The sequence below is a fragment of the Engraulis encrasicolus genome, chromosome 23 (genome assembly GCF_034702125.1).
Source record: "Engraulis encrasicolus isolate BLACKSEA-1 chromosome 23, IST_EnEncr_1.0, whole genome shotgun sequence".
In the NCBI taxonomy this organism is placed as follows: domain Eukaryota; kingdom Metazoa; phylum Chordata; class Actinopteri; order Clupeiformes; family Engraulidae; genus Engraulis; species Engraulis encrasicolus.
Window position 1 is genome coordinate 17,562,541 of NC_085879.1, and position 20,141 is coordinate 17,582,681.

A 20,141-nucleotide genomic window follows, 5' to 3' on the forward strand; every position below is an offset into this window, starting at 1 on the left:
GTGTGACAGAGTTCTGTGGAAGTCCTACCCCGACACTCACATCGTGTGTAACTCATATGGTGAGCTCAGCTTCTCTCTCTCTCTCTCTCTCCCTCTCTCTCTCACTCTATCTGTTCTCGCACGCACGCATGCGCGCACACACAGACACACACACACACACACACACACACACACACACACACACACACACACACAGACACAGACACACACACACACACGCACACACACACACACACACACACACACACACACACACACACACACACACACACACACACACACACACACACACACACACACACACACACACACACACACACACAGATCAGCTGTTTTCTCAGTGTTCAGCATTACAGTACATTAGCGCCTCTTCACAGTGTGTGCTGACTGCTCAGGCTGTGGAATGTTTGGTGTTCGCTGATAGCGCCACTCAAGGACAATATTACTACTCATGTTACGGTCTGATGGTTTTTGACTGGTCAGAGGAAAGGGACAAAACCAGAAAGCTAAAATGCAGTAAAAAAAATAAAACTGGAGTCAGTAGGGTAAGAAAATGTTTCACATCAACAACACAGTTTGTGGTTATCTCCTGCCATGTTCCTTCGAGTGGGTCTCTCTGGGTCTGTAAAGTACAGTTGACATGTAAAAGCACAAAAGACACAATACAACAATACTGAAAGCTAAAAGTAGTACCAACAGAGTCGAGTAAATGGTGAAAATAAGAAAGCTTCATATCAACAACACAGTCAGGGTTATTTCCTGCCGCATTCCTTGGAGTACGGCTCTTTGGGTCTCCTGTGGTGTGGCTGGACACAACTGAGCGTTTTCTTCTGAAGTGGGACGTCACCTCCTACGAGCGTCGGTCTGTGGTCCAAGAGCCCAGTCATATCCTGTCTCGATGGCTTCCACCCTCTTACACACTGTCCTGTGACCCACTAAACTGAACGTCTGGCTGGAGCCACTGCCAGGACCTTTGAAATATTGCATATTGTTCAGATGTTACCAACATCTGGTGTGTTTATTTTATCGACTGTGTTATATCCATGTGATTTATGACTTCAGATCTGTGATAGGCCCATGTCTCTATGATGGGTAGTAAGAACATACAGTATGCAGTGTAGCTTAAAGCAACCTGAGGATAACCAGATTTAACCAGAGAAGTTAAAAACAATGGGAAAACGAATCACAAACAATCATAAAAAAGCATTATAGACATGATGCAATGTACATATTTACACAAAACATGTAAAAATGTGAAAATGGCTGGCAGATTTCATGCACAAACTAACTATTCAGTTGCTTGTTGTTTTCTTTTTTTAACCATGAACAGCACATTATTATTATTAAAGGTTGATTAAAAATGTCCAAACAAAATATGTACAGCATGAAACGACAAAGGATTTTCATGAGATGCTGGATGATATTACTATGTGTGTTGTGTGTTTTAGGCTGCACCGATGACATCTTCACCAGTGACCACTCTCCTGTATTCGCTACATTCCAAGTGGGCCTGACATCACCGTTCGTCAGAGCAGGTATGGGCCTGTAGGATCAACCAGTGATGCGGTTGATAAACAAGGTCAAAGGTCAAGGGTCAGATGAGGTCAGACATGTTTCCCTGAAATGTTCTCCATGAGGTGTTTTCCTGGAACACCTCAGCAAATGCAGAGCAGGGTGGGAGATGTTTTCCCGGTTCTCATGATAGCAACAGATTAATCAAATGCTCTAACACTATTTCACTATTTGTCAGAGCAGGTATTGACCAGGGAGGGTGTTGATGGCGCTATCAAAGGACAGAAAGTTCTGGAGAACACAAAAATAAAACATATTAGGTGAAAAGGTTGGCAGGATGGAAAATGTTTTGTTGGCTCTATTCTGTGAGCAGCCACCGCCCAAGTTTGGTCACTGTGTTAAGCACCGTCTGCCCACCAGAGTTTAGGGTGTGACAGTGTCTGACATCATGTTACTTGACATATACGTGTACTACATATCTGGATGTCATGAGACTTAAGTTGAGTAATGAATGAATGGTGAGGATGTGTCTGACACAGGCCTGTGCTTGACAAAGGACAAATAAGCAGGAAATACTGTATGAAATTTTATAAAAACCACTTTCACCATAGATATTGTGGTCTCTATATATAATGCCTATTGTCTATGGCAGTGGTTCCCAACCTTTTTCTTAAGGGACCCATGTTTTTACTATTGTAAGCTTTGGTGACCCAACCACGCGAGCGCCCGCACGAGACGGAGTCACAAGATGCCCTCCGTTTCCTACGAAAACTTACTTTAGTTATTTTATTCCTCAATTTGTCTTTGGTCAAATATAGAATAAATGTTTAATGTAGCACTTACAGTTTGTTGCTACTATGCATTTATTAGTTAAACTTTGTCTTTTATTCAACATGGGCTATATATATTTAAAATGAAACCCCTTAAAATCAAGAGGGCTCCGCGACCCCCTGTGGATCTTTGGCGACCCATAAGGGGGGTCCCGACCCATAGGTTGGGAACCACTGGTCTATGGTGAAAGTGGTTTTATCTTTCATTTTGCAGGTTGGGCAATTAGGAATTCCTGGTTAATGATGGGCAAGCATGTGCTGAAAGTTATAATTTGCTGTTACCAGAATGGCAATGACCAAGTCATAGTGCATTACTTAAGGTCCTGAGTTAAGTCATAGTATTGTAGTACTATGGTAGTTCAACTTTTCAATGACTATTACAGTGTTCCACTGGTGGAACGGCATGCATTAGGGGCTTCATACCATTTAACCATGCAAGTATAGACTCAGAGAGACATTTGCTGATCAGCTATGAATTTGTTTCCCTTATATGCATCGTCCTGTTTCTTAAAAACAGGTTGGTTTCCCTCTTCTGCTGCGGGCTGTTTCTTCATTCCAGTTTCACTTCATGTGACTCTTTGAACCTTCGATGAGAGAGAGAGAGACAGAGAGAGAGAGAGAGAGAGAGAGAGAGAGAGAGAGAGAGAGAGAGAGAGAGAGAGAGAGAGAGAGAGAGAGAGAGAGAGAGAGAGAGAGAGAGAGAGAGAGAGAGAGGAGAAACACAACCACAACGTTCTCTCTCAAAGAGATGAAATTCTAAAAATATAAGTGAATGCATGCAGCGAGGTTTGATTTAAAGCAGAAGTAAATGGTTTCAATCCGATCCCACTCCTCTACTAACGGAAGAGCCTCATGAGAACATTACTAAACCCAGTAAAGGTCGACAGCTGGAACTGATAAAGGGATACTTACTCCATGTCTTTTACCGGTAACTGATGACATGCCCTTACATACCATCACAATAAATACATCATAGATCATGTCTGTGTGCTGACAACACCTGGGCCCCAACTGCATAGTCATAGTGCTTGTTCAGAGGCATGAAAATTATGATATTAGTCATAGCATATTTAGTTGTTGCAAGTATGATAATGGTATTTGCTGACAAAAAATGGTAAAATATACACAATAATATAGGAATTAAGTCAATGACAGATAAAAGTATACGTAAGTTTATGCGTGTTACTCATTATTTTTGATGATCATCATTAACTTGTTTATGTATGAACATTAGGGGTGTGCAAAATAATCGTCATATCGATGCATCGCGATACTTACTCTCACGATACAATGCATCGATTCATGACAAGGTATCGTGATACTTATTTTCTCAAAATACTGCATGGAGTCATGACAATTGATTATTTGATAACAATAAAATTCGATTTGCCACGGGTTATTTTGTTCAGCAGAGAATAGATAATATTTCTGTTGTGATGTAAGCTCTCTCCCAGATGATAGAATGCTTAAATAGAATGAACTGACTTAAGAAAGCGACAAAGCAATTGACAAATAAGCTGTATTTTACACATTTACTGAAGTAAATATCGCAATGCATCACAGTAGTACATGAATCGCAATGCATCGTGATAGAATCGCATCGTGGCATGTGTATCGTGATGCGCATCGAATCGTGAACCCTTTGCCAATACCCACCCCTAATGAACATCTGTCGTGATATTCCCAATAATGATTGTACTAATCAAAACAAGCTTGACACGTTCATTAATGTCATGTAAATGTTATATATTTGAATAACGTTGGGAGTTTGACCTAAAGAGTTTTTTCTTTTATTATTTGGACCTGTTCATGTTTTCAATGGCTGCATTCACTTTCTGTCACTGTTGCAGCTGTCACAGCTTAGACTTAAGACATCCGTTTGAAAACCGGTGGTAACAAAGTGATCATGTGATGTTTTTGTAAATACTATTACACTTTAACGTTCATTTTACACCTACTTATCAATGAATTAAAGTGTAGACATCACAGTTCAACAGAGTCCTTGCGCACCAGCCTTCAGTTTTACAAATGCAGGTGTGAGGCAGGAAGACCTGATCAAAGATGAACGTGCAGAAAATACGACCCATTGATTACTGTTCTTTTTTTCTCATTTTATTTCTTTGGGCGAACTTGTTAAATAAGGAAAAAGAACAGTAAGCTGTTTGCAGTGTTTTCCAAGGAGTAGACATCTTTGTGGTGTATTGTACTGCATACTGTGTTGTGGGTTCCACAGATGGTGGTGCCAGTCTGGAGAAGGCCTGGATAGAGATGGAGAGTGTGGAGGCCATCGTGAAGACATCCAGCAAGGCTAAGTTCTTCATCGAGTTTCACTCGCTCTGTTTGGAAGGTATGTAACTGTAACTTTGCTTTGTTATGTACACATGAAGAGTTCAGATGCAAAACCCCCTAAGTGCCTTTTCAGAAAATAATCTTAATTCATTTTTATTTAATACAAAACTATCAAAATTGCATATTTTTTAATTTTATTTATGTAATATAACTATTTATATGTGTTATCAAGTACATGAATGTAAACCAAACCAACAACGGGGTTCTCTAAAAATATAGAAGTGCAGGTCTTCAGAAATGGAGTTAGGGGGTTTTGCATCTGAACTCTTCACATTATTATTTAACGTCTTACTATCTGCTGCTAATGTGTGCAGTATATATTGTTCCAAAGGGGCAACGCATATATCTTTGGCAACCAATGTTCTGAATGTGATTGAAAATGATTTGCACTTCTCCAGGCAGTAGGCATACTCTACTGCTCTTTTTTGTTTGAATTGTATTTAGTTTTGTATACATGCATGTTGTCTGACTTCTGTTTTGACTGAGTTTTTCTGGTGTATAAGAGCCACAAATGTTTCCTTTCCCCTTTTGTCCTTTCACGAACTTCTGGTGAAATGTATGCACATTTTGAAAGTGTGAATAATGCTGCCAGTCTTCCCCGTTTTTTTACTCTCTCTTCCTTCTCTGCAGAAGTCCGTCGCTCAAGTGAGAATGACTCACATGGCTGTGATGTTCCTGGGTTCCTCAAACTGGGCTGGCTGTCAAAGCAGCTTCCCAAGGTTCATTATTTATGCATTATAATAAATACATTGTTCTTAATGTTCTTAATGATTTAACTTAAACATGTGCAGGATCCAAAAATAGTTATATCGTTCATGATTCTTTCTTTCTCTCTTTTCGCTCTTTCTTTCATTTGTTCTTTCTTTCTTTCTTTCTTTCTTTCTTTCTTTCTTTCTTTCCTCTATAGCTTCAACCCATCTCCTCAGATATGGAGTATCTCCGGGACCAGCACCTGCTCCTGTCAATCAAATCGTGTGATAGTTTTGAGTCATATGGTGGGTTTTAGACACGTAAATCAATTCATAAATCTGTTTTGTAGCAAGTGGGCGTCCCCTTTCAATCTAGTATAGTAAAGATAAGATATATGTAATGAATGTGCACAATTTTTTTATGCTGCTAGATACTTACAGTAAGTTTTCCTCTGGTTGATTGAGGTATCTCTACACTACTACTGCACTTTGCTCTACTCTACACTGCTACTTTATTGCATTACATTACATTACATTACATTACATTTCATACACTTTGCTCTACTCTAAACTGCTACTGTCTATACACTATCAAAATGTTAATATGTTTCTGGCTTATTTCCCCTCGCAGGTGAGTGCTGTGTTGCTCTGCGCTCCCTCATCGGCACAGTGGCGGAGCCCTTCGAGACCTTCCTGACCCACAGGGGCGAGGAGCTGGGCTCCATACGGGGCCGGGTCAGGGTCCATGTCCCACTGGACCGGCGACAGGCCCGGGAGCGGATCTACGGTTAGTTTGGGGGTGTCGTTGGATTCAATTCATTGCATTCACTTGTTGACTTCATAGTAAAGTGCATACTGCACAACTTGCACTGACATTGTGTAGAATTATGTCGTTATCACGTGGTTTAAGTCAGTGCCATTCTACACATTCGGTTCCGTTCATTTCTGCCAGTTGTGGAAAAAGGGAACTGTGCTACCAGGGTCCTGAGAATGAGCGAGGGTCCTTGAGGAGCCTGTAATCTTATTTTTACTGAGGGGGCATGCAATCGGATTGTGCATAAGGACCCAGAATGTGTTGCTAACACCCCTGTTCTCAGCATCTCCTGCACCCTTTTCCTCTCCATCCTTCCCTTTATCGCTTCCTGTCACGTGATTGGCTCTTGCACAGTAGTTTCTTTGCCGTTTTCCCTGCAGCAGCTTCCCTTTTTGGTTCCCCTCGTGCATGGCTGGATTGGCCATAAAGGGCATATAGGGCATTTGCCCGGTGGACTGTTGATGATTTAGGCCTGGTCCTCCCCTCAATGCACAGTAGTGGTATCCATCCTCATGCCGCTACAGCTGACCTCTCCAGGTCAGATTTAAAATATTCATTTTGGCTGTTGTGGTCAAAATAGCTTGTAATAGATGACTAAAAATGTTCTGACAGACTTCATTGTCTCCCTCAATGCCTGGAGGACCGGTCTTGGCTGAAAATGCTCAGCCTGATTTTTTGTTCCGGTCCTTTAGCCCTTCCATTGTGTCCCCCACTGGCTCCCACCTCTTCTCTCTTCTCTCCTCTGGGCTCCTTCTGCTTTTGGAGGGCCTGGTGACTAAGCCTTGGCTACAGCAGATGCGTCCTCACCAGACTTTGTGCAAGTGTTGCCGGGGGATCCTTCCTCCATAGATAAAGGCAGGCAGCAATTTGACGTCAAACCAGATTTTTTTGAAAAGAAGTTCAGTGAAGAACCAGTGAAATTGCATCGATCTATATGTACAATAATCTCCTTGTCCTCATTGGATATTGAAGTTACCATAAGGGGTGGGGGGATATTATGTAAAACCAGAAAGGGGAGAATTTCACCCACCCACCTTCAAATTGTACCCAAGATATATACTTTGCTTCTGTTAGTGGACAGAGCGAGAGGCTTCTCTGTTGGGGTCAGACGTCAGAAAACTCTTACCACATGCACCCAATGTTTCAGTTTGCCCGTAACCACACAATAAACTTTGTGACCTCACTGAAGAAAGGTCAGTGGGCCTTGTTCATAAAGTAACAAATCCTGCCATGTGTTCAATTTAACACAGCTGACCATAAGTACTAGTTCATTACAGCTGATTCAGAAGTAGTGTGACTGGACTAAATGTGTGGCTGCAGGGTTTTGAACTTTCTGAAGCTGGGATTTACTAGCATCTCTATCTTAAAATCTTGAATCTTGAATCTTGAATCTTGAATCTACATCTCGGTTGCTACATCTGAATCAATACCGGCAGTTCGCAATATGCCCGCAAGGTGTTGACTATTGATTACGATTGAAGTCTACTTTGTTGGAGCTGCTTGTCAAAATCCACAGTGTGCTGTATAAAGTTCGCTGCCAATGTGTGCAGGGCTAATCGAAATGGTCATATCTGCAATGGTTCCGCATCAACGCTGCTGGAAGCAGTGTGTGCACTGCACATGCTTTGACACGGACAAGGAATTTGACCTCGGCAGATGTTCGGTCTCTACAGACACAAATCCGACATTTAGAAATAAACATGAATGACTCTCTCTCTCTCTCTCTCTCTGTTTCTCTCTATCCTCTGTTTCCCTTCAGAGTGGTTCTGTGTGGAGAAAGATGAGAAGGTTCTTGCGAGGGGCCGTCTATCCCCCCAACCAGCCCGTGGACCCCAGACTCGGTGAGGCAACTTCCTTGTTTTTTTTTCTTTCTTTTTCCTGTTGATTTTTTCTCTCCCTGAAACATGACACAGAGTGATGGCCTGTGTGTGAGTAATGCTTCCAAGATGTGTCGTCACTGTCAGGCTGCGTAAGTGAAAAAATTGAGCGGACGAAAACCATTTGTTAAAATACCTTGCACCATCTGTAGCAGGTTAACCATGGTTTGACCCTGTGTGTATGTCACACAGCGAAATGAAAATAGGCCTACTACTGTGTACCATAGACAATGGCTTAACTACAGTCAATGTGGAAAGTATTCACAGCGCTTCACTTTTTTCACATTTTATTATCTTACAGCCTTATTCCAAATGCTACAAATGAATCTCTGTTGTCAAAATCCTACACAAATTATTCCATTATGACCATGTGAAAAACAAGTTGTCTTGACAGTTTTGAAAATTTACCACCACACATGCTTGACGCCATCTAAAGCAAATTTGTTTATCTTGGTCTCATCAGACCACACGACATGGTTCCAGTGATCCATATCCTTGGTCTGTTCATCTCTCTTGAGACCAAGATAAACAAATTTGCTTTAGATGGCGTCAAGCATGTGTGGTGGTAAACAAGTGAGTTTTACACAAAAAGTGCATCATCTGGCTAGTCAAGCATGGTTGTGGGACTGACATGGTTTGGCGATGTATGGATGCTGTCAACATTGGAAATCTGAATTACACCTAAAGAAGCATGCATGTCAACATGCATTGTGACTACAGAAGCAGATCATGATACTCTCCATAGGATTTTGAAACTCACACCCATCTATTTTAGCCAGGTGCAGACTCAAAATGTACAATTTCAATGTACTGAAACGTTTAAACACACACAGATGACCTCCCTTTTAATCCCTTTTCATTTCCAAATTAAAAAAAATGAATGTAGTTGCTGCCAAAGGTGGTTCTACAATGTATTAAGCAAAGGCTGTGAATACTTTTGTAAAAATAATTTCTTTGTTTTTTATTTTTATAAATTTTCAAAACTGTCAAGACAACTTGTTTTTCACATGGTCATAATGAAATAATTTCTGTAGGATTTTGACAATAGAGATTCATTTGTAGCATTTGGAATAAGGCTGTAAGATAATAAAATGTGAAAAAAGTGAAGCGCTGTGAATACTTTCCGGATTGACTGTATATCAAAGTGTCCATTCTGAATGAAGTACTCTCTAATATACAGTAAGAACGGTACAATACACAGGATTTGGCGGGTAGTTATTCCTAAATCTGAAAGGAACAGCTTTGTACCAGGAGGTATAACATTGCACCCTGTACATGTACCTAATTTATTTGAGTATCTCTTGCCCTGCTTTGGAAAAGAGCTCATTATTTGTCGGAATACCTTGTGTCCTCTGTAGCAAGTTAAGCCTTTGACTCCTGCGTGTATCTCCTGCTTTCCCCTGTCAATCCCATCTCAGGGCCTCGGCACCTCCCAGGACGTCTCCTGCGGTGGCTCCCAACAGCTACACCAACCCGGCCTACTTCATGTTTGAGGGAGTGCCTGTGTTCCGTCGAAAGGATGAGGACGCCGCTAACGCTAACATTGCTAACGTCCGTAGAGATGGCCAGGCGGTCTGGTCCCGAGAGCCGGCAGGCATGCCGCTCCCCAGAGTCACAGGGGGTCCCGGGGACCGGAAGACTCCTCCGCGACGCTCAGACTTCACCGAAATCGAGATTCCTGGTTGCCTTCCCCCGTACTTGTCGTCCGCTTGTGATCGTCCGTCCTCCCAATCCTCCTCCTCCTCAGCTCCGCATCAAGGGACGTCTTCTTACCAGCTGTTTCCAGCCAAGCAGCCTCCCCCCTCCCCCCTGCCGAGCCCCAGCCCAAGCCCCAACAGCGGCGTGCTACAGTCCAAAGCAGACTACCACCTGCAGTCGCGGGTCATAAAGGCCAGCGTGGCGGTTCCGGAATCCTCCATTCCTGTGAAGAACCTGCGGAACATGTACATGAATCATTCCGCCATCGCCCGGGAAATGCAGAGGCCCCAGAAAGAGCCAATCAGAAAGGACCACCGTCCCAGAATGCATCAGGAGAGTAGGGTGCCCCCTGGCCTGTCGGGCGTGCCCCGCAACGGGCCCCCGCCACAGCTGTATCCTTACGTCTCCACCAGGGTGCCCCGCCACTGTGAGGCCTCCTGGATAGTGGAGCAGCCGTCACCAAAACAACTGTCACCACAGCAACCGCCATCGCCACAACGACAACAAAAACAACAGGCCCCTCCCTCCTTCTCGTTGGGAGACCACTCTCTTACCGCCTTGCAGATCGCCAAGTCTCTGAGCGAGGTGGACTTCCTGCCCGAGGTCAAGTGTCGGCCTGGACCCAGCCCCAACCACCGGCCACAGAAGCAGATGAGGAGCCAAGGGTACAGCGCGGTGCAGTGTAGTCCCCACGAGGGCAACTACGGCTGGGAGAAAGAGGCAAGTGCTCATGTGCTACGTTATTTTAGGTTGCGGGCAGGTAATAAGTGTTCTGTTGACTGTTACAAACACTGCACTTTATTAGGGCTGAAATATTGATATGTTTCCAGGTTTCTGTCCTACACGGAGCCCCAGAGACCGTTCAAGACCTGCTAAGCACATTGGGCCTGCAACGCTACACACTTGGGCTAAGTCTCAATGGCTGGGATGACTTGGACTATTTCAGGTAAGACAGGTCAATCTGTTATTATGCATGCTAGGGGTAATAATTTGTTTGCTTTGTCAGGTAACTCTTCTAAAACTCTATAACATACCTTAATTAATCACAGACAGGTTACTGAATTCATTAAGATTTGTTTTCATCATATCAAGAAAGGTTAAGCTGTAGGCAACTTTCTCTTCTGCTTAGTGACTTCTTCAGCTCTATTTCTGATGTGGGAATCAGAAACTGAAAAGGTCTCAGTGGAAGAGACAAAATTATTTGAGAGCTCCATGAAGAAAGTCCAGTTGCTTACAACTACACTCTCTTGATAAGGAGGACCTGGATGAATGAGAACTTTATCCCAAATTGTTTACACGCGTTTCACATGAATCTCAGAACTCACCTGAAGAAGGTCTGAACAACCGAAATGTGCTGAATAAAATGCATGTGTAATATAGGCGGTGTGCAGGATACTGTATTTGCCTACTACTTTGAACCATAACCTTGTTTTTTGGTGGTAGATCTGATACGGAACCGGTAGGGTGTGAGAATATTTGGCCTAGGGATCTGTGAAATGATAAAAGAGTACGAGAACCATTGAGGTAGTAGATCAACAGCAGCATATCAATAGTCTCTCTCTCTCTCTCTCTCTCTCTCTCTCTCTCTCTCTCTCTCTCATTCTAAAGGGGAATCACTGAGGAGGATCTGCACGCTGCTGGTGTTTCCAACCCCGTCCATCGCCGTAGGATCCTGGAGAACCTACCCAAGATCTGGGACTGAGCTGTGCTTTTAGCCTTGCCGGTGGAACATGCCATGCCAGCTCTGCATGGAACTAACCAGCCATGCTTGTGCTACAGACGCCAGCTAGCACAACTGGCTCTGGAACTACCCTCCTTATTATCCACAAGTTACATGGTGCTGCAATGCTAGCATCGAAACTCTCATCGGATTTCCAGTTGTGCAGTAGAGTCCATAGACTTCCGTGGCGACCATTTACTGGAACTAGCACACAAGGAATGACGTGAGAGTATGGAGTTATATGAGTTGAGCAGGACTTAATACGGTGGATAGCCTTGCTTGTATAACAGATGGCACCTTGCACAGCTCGGAGTGTAACTAGCCATGTCAGCATACGGGATGCACAGCTGGGCATGAAACGATAGGAAACCTTCATATGGCCTCCTTCCCTCATACACCAAGATGTGCCACTGTCTGAGCCTGGATATGTCCTGGATTTTTAGCTCACGTGGCAGCATGGCTGTGAATTCGAGGTTTCATTTGGAGATTTCGCCTAGCATGCACTGCCAAGAGGAAGTGGTAAGACAGAGAAACAACACGGTCTGAGTCGGGACGGCATAAGACAACTCTATTAAAGAGTTTGGTTGCCTTGGACAATTTCTTTTGCAGCAAAACAGCGAGAGCGACATGGTGCGCTAAATGGGAGAACTACAAACAATGACATTGAGCTTTATCCCTCTATAGGTACACTACAAGTCCACATGGACCACAAACATTATCAATTTGTGTCCGTCTACACTCCAGGATAGAAGTCCGTTCAATTATCTGTCGAGGATCACTGCCTTGTGTCGTGCGTGGGATTCCTGTAATTTGTCACACCTGTGAGTGTTTGCTTGTGTCTCATCAGTATGACATACTCCCATGTCCTGTCTGTATCCTGGCGCCTTCAGTCAACAACATGGAGTCGCAGTGTCAAACGAGGCCAACCCCTGGTCACATGTTCGGAGACTGTAAAACTGCCCCGAGTGGTCGTCTTGTGGCACAGGTGGGGCAGGTGGGGGTGTGAGATGGCAGAGGGTGGAGTGGGTGAGGGACGTACTGTACATGTCGGTGGTTAACCGTGGTTACACGTTTACAGTGTCAAACAGGGTCAACCACTGGTTATATGTTCAGAGACTATACAACTGCACTGGAGCCCGTTTCTCAACAGAGTTGTTGCTAACCACTTAGCAACTTAGTGGGTTGTCAATGGCAAACTGCATTGCAACCAATTAACTTCCTTACGTAGTTAGCCGTGACGTTGTAGAGAAACGCACCCTCAGAGTGGTACAGTAATGGTGCTCTGGCACAGGAGAGAGACAGGTGTGGTGTGAGGTGCGAGAGGGTGGAGAGGGAGGGTTATATCCCTGTGCTCTTAACCTTTTCTTGTGTATATTTGCCATGTAAGCAACGATCTTGACATATGGGGCCCATTTAAGAGCAGTCCTATTTGTCTCGCCATTAACAATGTTTTTTATTGTCCTTTTTTTTAAAGCCAAGCAACACAACACAGGAGTTTGGTGACTTGTTTGTGTAATGACTCAGCGTGCGGTAATATTGGTGGGCCATGGGCACCCACTCAACGCCACCACCAACACCACCCTTGACAAGAAGGAACAAGAACTTTAATGGCGTAGGTTGGTGGGGTAATACTTGTGACAACACTGCGGTTAGGTCAAGTGTGGTCAAACAAGCCAGCTGATGCGTGAGGTTTATAGGAGATGGAGAATTAGCAGGGAGCCTGGAGGCTATGGCCTTTTGATGGATGATGGTCAACTTCCCCACCACTCAAACCACACAAACTGGCATGCTCTTGGAAACAAAATCGAAAGCAGCTCTAATTCTTCTAACCAATTACAAAGGGTCAAAACCGCCTTGTACATAAAATCGTACTTCTCTTTGATATACAGTAGCTACACACAGTCAGTCGTGCATTGACGTCTGTCATGAATATTGTCTGTAAATAAGCGTCCAGATTGTAAAGTCGTGTTTGCCTTGGCTTCATATAAAATGATAAAACACTCCACATCAAGTGTATTCTTGGGTTGGTTGGTTTTTACAGATGCAACAGCCTTGACCGTTGTGCTGATCTCGTGATAGCTGTGATGTCATTGTAATAAAAAACAGAGTGTCACCTGTTTTATATGACTAAGTTACTATCATAAGCCTTGTTTAGTAACAGGATTACTGTGATTGTCTTGGAAACCATGTTTACTTTGCGATTCATTTGTTCTCATAGAATAGAATTTCCATACTCCATACATGATCATTCATCAAAATGTTTTATCCCCTCAGAACAACAGTCATGTTCACACATATTGATGGAGCTATACAATTAAATCTGAGTAACATTTCTTTATCTGTAAAAGTTAATATTTTGAATGTGATAAAGATGGAGTTTACTGTAATACCTTGTAAGGAAAATTACATCCACTCTATGTAGTACAGTAGTACTATGCGCATAACCCCATTGAGAGTAAGGACACTACAGGATAATTTCAACTTCTTACGCTAAACTTAAATTCCACCTGCCCCACATTGCTCCAGGGACTGTAACCGATACCCTGAAATTAATTGTAAGTCACTTTGGATAAAACCGTCAGCTAAGTGTAAAGTAATGCAATGTAATTTTTAAAAACAAGTTTTTAGCTAATAAATATTTCTAGGAACCCCTATGACTGCGCACAATTTTTTTTAGGCTACATATTTGTCGATGAACAGTCAAGAAAGTCTCGAAAGAAAGAGTCAAGAACATTTTTAAATTAAGGTTTCGTTGTGTCGTACTTGATGTTTGTGAAACTCAACTGGCCTTGGCCTTGGATGAAACGACTAAGGTACTGTACTTTTACGCCTTGGACCCCATTTTGGACGGAATGGACGGAAGTCATTTACCCCCAAACCTACTTCATCTCTCTCTCAGAAATATTCCTTGCCCACCTCTTCAGCTGTCCTGTCATACTAAAGGCAAAAAGCCCCCCAAAAATTGTGCAAACAAATAAGAAGCAGCAAACTGCTGCTACTATATATTCCCACGTCAACCCAACACCCTGCGAGGACAGCTGTAGGCCACAGTTTCTCACCAGTAACACCCTGCTGCTGTTGTCATTGCCCAAAGTGGGCCCATGCGATGGCCAAAACATGCTTATTATGGTGACACTAATACTACTAGACTGTCATGTCAGGCAGACAGCAAAAACCACAAGACGACCAGCCAAGCTGTGAACAGTAGCCTACTGCTGTATAACTCTCTGGCCCCACAGTCACCCTGTACTAATACAGGGAGCGCCCATTTAGTTCTTGTGAGAAATTGTGTGTGTGTGTGTGCGTGCGTGTGTGTGTGTGTGTGCGTGTGTGTGTATTTACTCCTCTTATGGTTTGGTTTGGGTTGCCTCTGGTTTGTTTAAGTGACTTGACAAATGAGGAAAATGCCAATTGGAAGGTAGTGTTGGTAGTGTTTTGTTTTGTTGTGTGTGTGTGTGCGTGCGTGCGTGCGTGTGTGCATGCCTGCATGCGTGCGTGCATTTATGTGTGGGCGTGCGTGCGTTTATGTGTGGGCGTGCGTGCGTGTGTGCGGAATGTGGGAGTGCATGTTTTTCCCTCTGTAAGCCAGGGGCAGGGTCTTTACAGTGTGTGTGTGTGTGTGTGTGAATGAGAGAGAGAGAGAGAGAGAGAGAGAGAGAGAGAGAGAGAGAGAGAGAGAGAGAGAGTAGCAGTGTTATGAGAGTGTGATGTAGAGGAGGATAGGGATTAGTTCACCTCCGTGGCAACAAAGGTTAATCTCCATCGCCTGGTCGGACCCCCTGGATTTAGATTCTTCCCAGTGTGGATTTTAGACAGGTCATCAGCTGGGAAAATTAGGCCTTTCGTCCTACCGCACTTTTCTCTGTGGATTACTGACCAGAAGGCCTATTGGAAGAAATTAAAACATGGGGCCACGTCAATTTTTGCTCAGAATTCAATATGGCCGCCATTTTCCAAAATGACTTGTTTTCATGCATTATTACATTGTACTATAAGGTGATATTCATGAACGATTAACTACTTTCAGCACTATTCTGTCCTATTTCCTTACATACATGTTTACAAAGGTTGACTAAACTAAAACAAATGAAAATAAAGTTGGCCACCTTGCAATATCCAAAGGAAAGTGCTGAAAATAATGATTGAAATGCACATAGAGAGTCTATGGCTGGGAAAATTAGGCCTATTGTCCTGTCAGGGTTTTCACAGTGGATTGCAGACAAGAAGGCCTATTGAAAAAGATTCACCAGCTGGTTGCCATCTCAAATGTGCTCCAAAATTCAAAATGTTCTCTGTTTTTCAGAATGGCAGACTTTCATACATTTTTCTCAATACTGTAAGACCATAATTATCAATAAAGACAACCTATTTTCAGTGAAATTCTGTCCTATCTCCTATCTACAGACGTGAGTACAAAGGTTGGTAACAGAATGATGTAAATATATATCTTGCCCCTTTGAAATATCCTAGGGATTGTTGTCAGAAAATGATTGAATTACACATACATAGTTGACTGCTGAAAAAAGGCTATTGACCTGCCAAACTTTTCACATTAGATTACTGACCAAACGTTTTTCAGACCTACATTTTTTTGCATAAAGCAAGGGTGAGTGTGCGTGCGTGTGTGCCCGCGCGTATCCCCCGCTCATCTTTCCCCTGCTCTACAGTGTCTTTCCCCCACACACTATTCTGCCTCCCCCACCCCCTCACTCATCCCCCCCCCACACACTATTCTGCCTCACCCACCCCCCACACAAGTTTCTAACCCCCAACCCCCCTCACTCATCCCCCCATTCTACTCTGCCCCCCCACCCCAATATTCTGCCCCCCACACTCACTCCCCCTAACTCATTCTCCCCCCATCCCCCCACAAAATATTCGCCCACCCCACCCACCATCCAATGTGAAAAGTTTGGCAGGTCCCGCCCGACCCCCCCGACTGAACTTACCCCCCCCACACAAACACACACACTATTATGCCCCCCTGAACCACCCACACTATCCCCCACCACCTCACTCATCCCCCCACAAAACTATTCTGCCCACCTACCTCCTAATTCAATCCGACTCATTCCCCCCACCCCCCACTCTGCCCCCCTACCCCCCGCTCACCCCCTCATTCATCGCCCTGCTCCTCCTCATCATTCGGTCCCCCTACCCCCCCCCCCCCCCGCAACACACACATACCCGGTCTACTGTGTCTATGTCAGTGGATGTAAAGAAGCACACTGGCCACACACACTTGAGAAAAGCGCACTCAGACACGCACGCACGCACGCACGCACGCACACACACACACACACACACACACACACACACACACACACACACACACACACACACACACACACACACACACCACACACACACACACACACACACACACACACACACACACACACACACACACACACACACACACACACACACACACACACACACACACAGTTTGGCAGGACAATATGCCTTTTTTCAGCAGTCCACTGTGTTTGTGAAATTCAATCATTTGACAACATTCCTTTGGATATTTCAAAGTGGCAAGATATATATATTTATGCCTTTTTCTAGACAGCCTTTATACTCACGTCTGTAAGAAGAAAGGACAATTAAACTGAAAAATAGGTAATCTTTATTGATAATTATAGCCTTACAGTATTGAGAAAAAATGTGTGAAAGTCTGCCAATCTGAAAAACAGAGAACATTTTGAATTTTGGAGGACATAGATGGGCCCCAAGTTTTAATCTTTTTCAATAGGCCTTCTGGTCTGCAATCCACTGTGAAAAACCCTGACAGGACAATAGGCCTAATTTTCCCAGCCATAGACTCTCTCTTAATTTCAATCATTTTTTTCAGCACTTTCGTGTGGATATTGCAAGGTGACCAACTTTATTTTAGTTTAGTCAACCTTTGTAAACATGTATGTAAGGAAATAGGACAGAATAGTGCTGAAAGTAGTTAATCGTTCATGAATATCACCTTATAGTACAATGTAATAATGCATGAAAACAAGTCATTTTGGAAAATGGCGGCCATATTGAATTCTGAGCAAAAATTGACGTGGCCCCATGTTTTAATTTCTTCCAATAGGCCTTCTGGTCAGTAATCCACAGAGAAAAGTGCGGTAGGACGAAAGGCCTAATTTTCCCAGCTGATGACCTGTCTATTTGGAACAAGACAGCAACACTTCTTGACTTCCCTGGGATTTTTAGCAATTGTGCTAGTTTTAATAACAAAACTGGGAAGACTGGGAATTCAAGCAGTGTTGCAGACATTTTTCACATTTTACTGGATTTGCTTCGATTGCCCTGCACCTGTGTCCTTCTCCCCAGTGGGACATGAGTCACCCATAGAGACCTCTATCTAGAGAGGCACCCCGTACAGGGATGCTGACAGTGGGGGGACAAGGGGCAGTTGTCCCGGGCCCAGGGAGAGAGGGGCTCCAGAAATGGGTTCTCATTCCATTGTATGTACAGTATTGGGGGGGGGCTCATTCAGATGACTGTGTCTGGCCCGGCCAAAGCTGCCATCGGCCCTGACCCCATGCATGATTGGACAGATGTGGTACACACAGACAGGCCTGAGACCACAATAACATGGCTCCATTAAGACCATTATAACGCTGTTAGTTGCAAACCTCTTCAACCTCTATTATAAAGTTGTTGTTACCAATGATGATCTTTTCACTGTAGCCTCTTACTGCAGCAGGGGTCGCCGGTGACCCTATTCACTTGCTGAACATGCTTAACTACATCATAACAACATTGCTGTGACATTACAGAGAGCCATAGTGCTGCGCTAAGGGGTTAAGTAATTTCATAGTGTTCTTGGTGTGATGATAGGGTACCGGACTTCTTTTTTCTGGCAAACAGTGAGTCACTAGCAGGGCTCTAAATTAACACCAGCCAACTGGCCAAATGCTGGTGAAAGTTTGGCTGGTAGAAAAGACCAACGTATTAGCCACGTTGACCCATTAGTGAGTGTGTGTTTAGCTACTAAGATTTACAAACCATGGTGATGAAAAAAAATAATTTAGAGGCCCACTAGTGATTCCAACTGCACAAAGAGGCTACAAAGGATCCCGTCACAAATGTGTTATGTGCTTTACTGTGGATATGACTGGTAGTTCAAGACTGGAAAGACATGCTTGTTGTAACCCATTATTAATAGCCTATTTCCTAATATTAGACAACACGAATGAAGAACAACAGCAGCAACAACAAAAACCTTCGGAAGTAAGTAATCGGCTCACATTGATTTGAAGAAAACAGAACCCCGAGAATGTTATTCAAGGAGATTATGCCATGTAACACAGTATACGGATACTTCCACCTTTACATCACCACTAAGCTGTGTTTGGATAAACCCAGCACGCAGCAGACAGACAAAAACAGTTGGAGCCAAGCCAAGCAGAAATGTCCATAACAATTATTCTGTAATGGAACATACTGCTCCGCAACAGTGGACTAATGGATCATAAACTAGCTGATAGCATTGCATCCACTGACATTTAACCGTCAGAGAAAACACAAGTCACCAAACACTCTGTTATCCTGCTGGCAAATGTACAAATACACAGATAGGGTACCGGTCTCATCATTTACACACTGGGAGGAGGGGAGGGAAAGCATTTCAGTGGCTTTAAAGTGGATGCTTTTCTTCATCAGAGTTTGATTAAAATTAATTTGAAAAGTGCTGTTTGGAGCAATAATTTCAGCAACTTTTAAATAAATAACGTTTAAATAAAATACAGGAGATTTAGACCAATCTAAATTATAACCTAGTGAATACATTCTTAATTAATTGATTCTAATAAATCTAAAAATTATACAAATCAATAGGCTATCAAATTAAAGCTGGTGTGTGGCCAAAGAAACAAAATATGTCCACACATCCTCTGCTTTGTATAACAAAGATTAGATCAACACAGCACACAATAACTTTCACTACATCCTCTTTGACTTTAGCCTCCAGTAGGATTGCCGAAACCCAGCTGGCTGCAGGCTATACTTGGCTCTCTTGCCTTCCGTTTTCATTGATCACCTGTTGTGCTGCGATGGCACAGTTACTAAATATTAACCTGACCACAAACGCAGTTACTCAACCTGCTAAGAATAGGACAAACACGGAAGAGCAGTATAACAGAGAGCCTACTGTGCGCTAACTTTAGACTGTGAGACTGGGCTAATCCTAATCTGAGGAGGCATGGGGCTGTTGTAGTCACTTTGTAACCCTGGAGGACCTCTCCCGACTGACAATAGTGAGTCATTCAGAAGTTGCATGCGGCAATACCTGCACAATATTGACTCAAAATCTGTGGTTTACTACGGCAGTTGGGCATATCTATATGTGGTGGTGCGGGGAATGTATGGATGATTAAAAAAAAGGTGTGTTGATCGCATGTTTTACGCATTACGCATGAAATTACGCATTACGAATGGAAGTGCAAAAATGTAAACACACGGGCTTTATGTGTTGTTTCACTTACGCCACCGGTGTGTTATTATAAAGGCTACACGTCAGGTCTCTACACGGCGCAAACATACCACCAGACATTCCACACTCTCAGCGGCCTGCCAGCTAAAAGCGTGCAGAAAGTTTTCTCAAAGAGCAGCCAAGGGGGCGGTCCACACAGCGCAACAGGAGCACTCGAG

The 20,141-nt window shown here is 43.5% G+C and overlaps 1 protein-coding gene across 1 annotated transcript in view; it reads left to right on the forward strand.

Annotated features, from left to right (window-relative positions):
• Positions 1–12,473, forward strand: part of inppl1b (inositol polyphosphate phosphatase-like 1b) — a 49,252-nt gene extending 36,779 nt beyond the window's left edge. Inside the window, exons 18-27 of the mRNA XM_063190536.1 lie at positions 1–59; positions 1,449–1,535; positions 4,576–4,689; positions 5,322–5,410; positions 5,599–5,686; positions 6,012–6,167; positions 7,954–8,035; positions 9,490–10,489; positions 10,600–10,715; positions 11,378–12,473. The exon at positions 1–59 is cut by the window's left edge and continues 23 nt beyond it. Of these exons, the coding sequence (XP_063046606.1) occupies positions 1–59; positions 1,449–1,535; positions 4,576–4,689; positions 5,322–5,410; positions 5,599–5,686; positions 6,012–6,167; positions 7,954–8,035; positions 9,490–10,489; positions 10,600–10,715; positions 11,378–11,471 (1,885 nt within the window). The 3' untranslated portion in view covers positions 11,472–12,473. The remainder of the gene's footprint in view (positions 60–1,448; positions 1,536–4,575; positions 4,690–5,321; positions 5,411–5,598; positions 5,687–6,011; positions 6,168–7,953; positions 8,036–9,489; positions 10,490–10,599; positions 10,716–11,377) is intronic.
• The last annotated feature ends 7,668 nt before the right edge of the window (positions 12,474–20,141 follow it).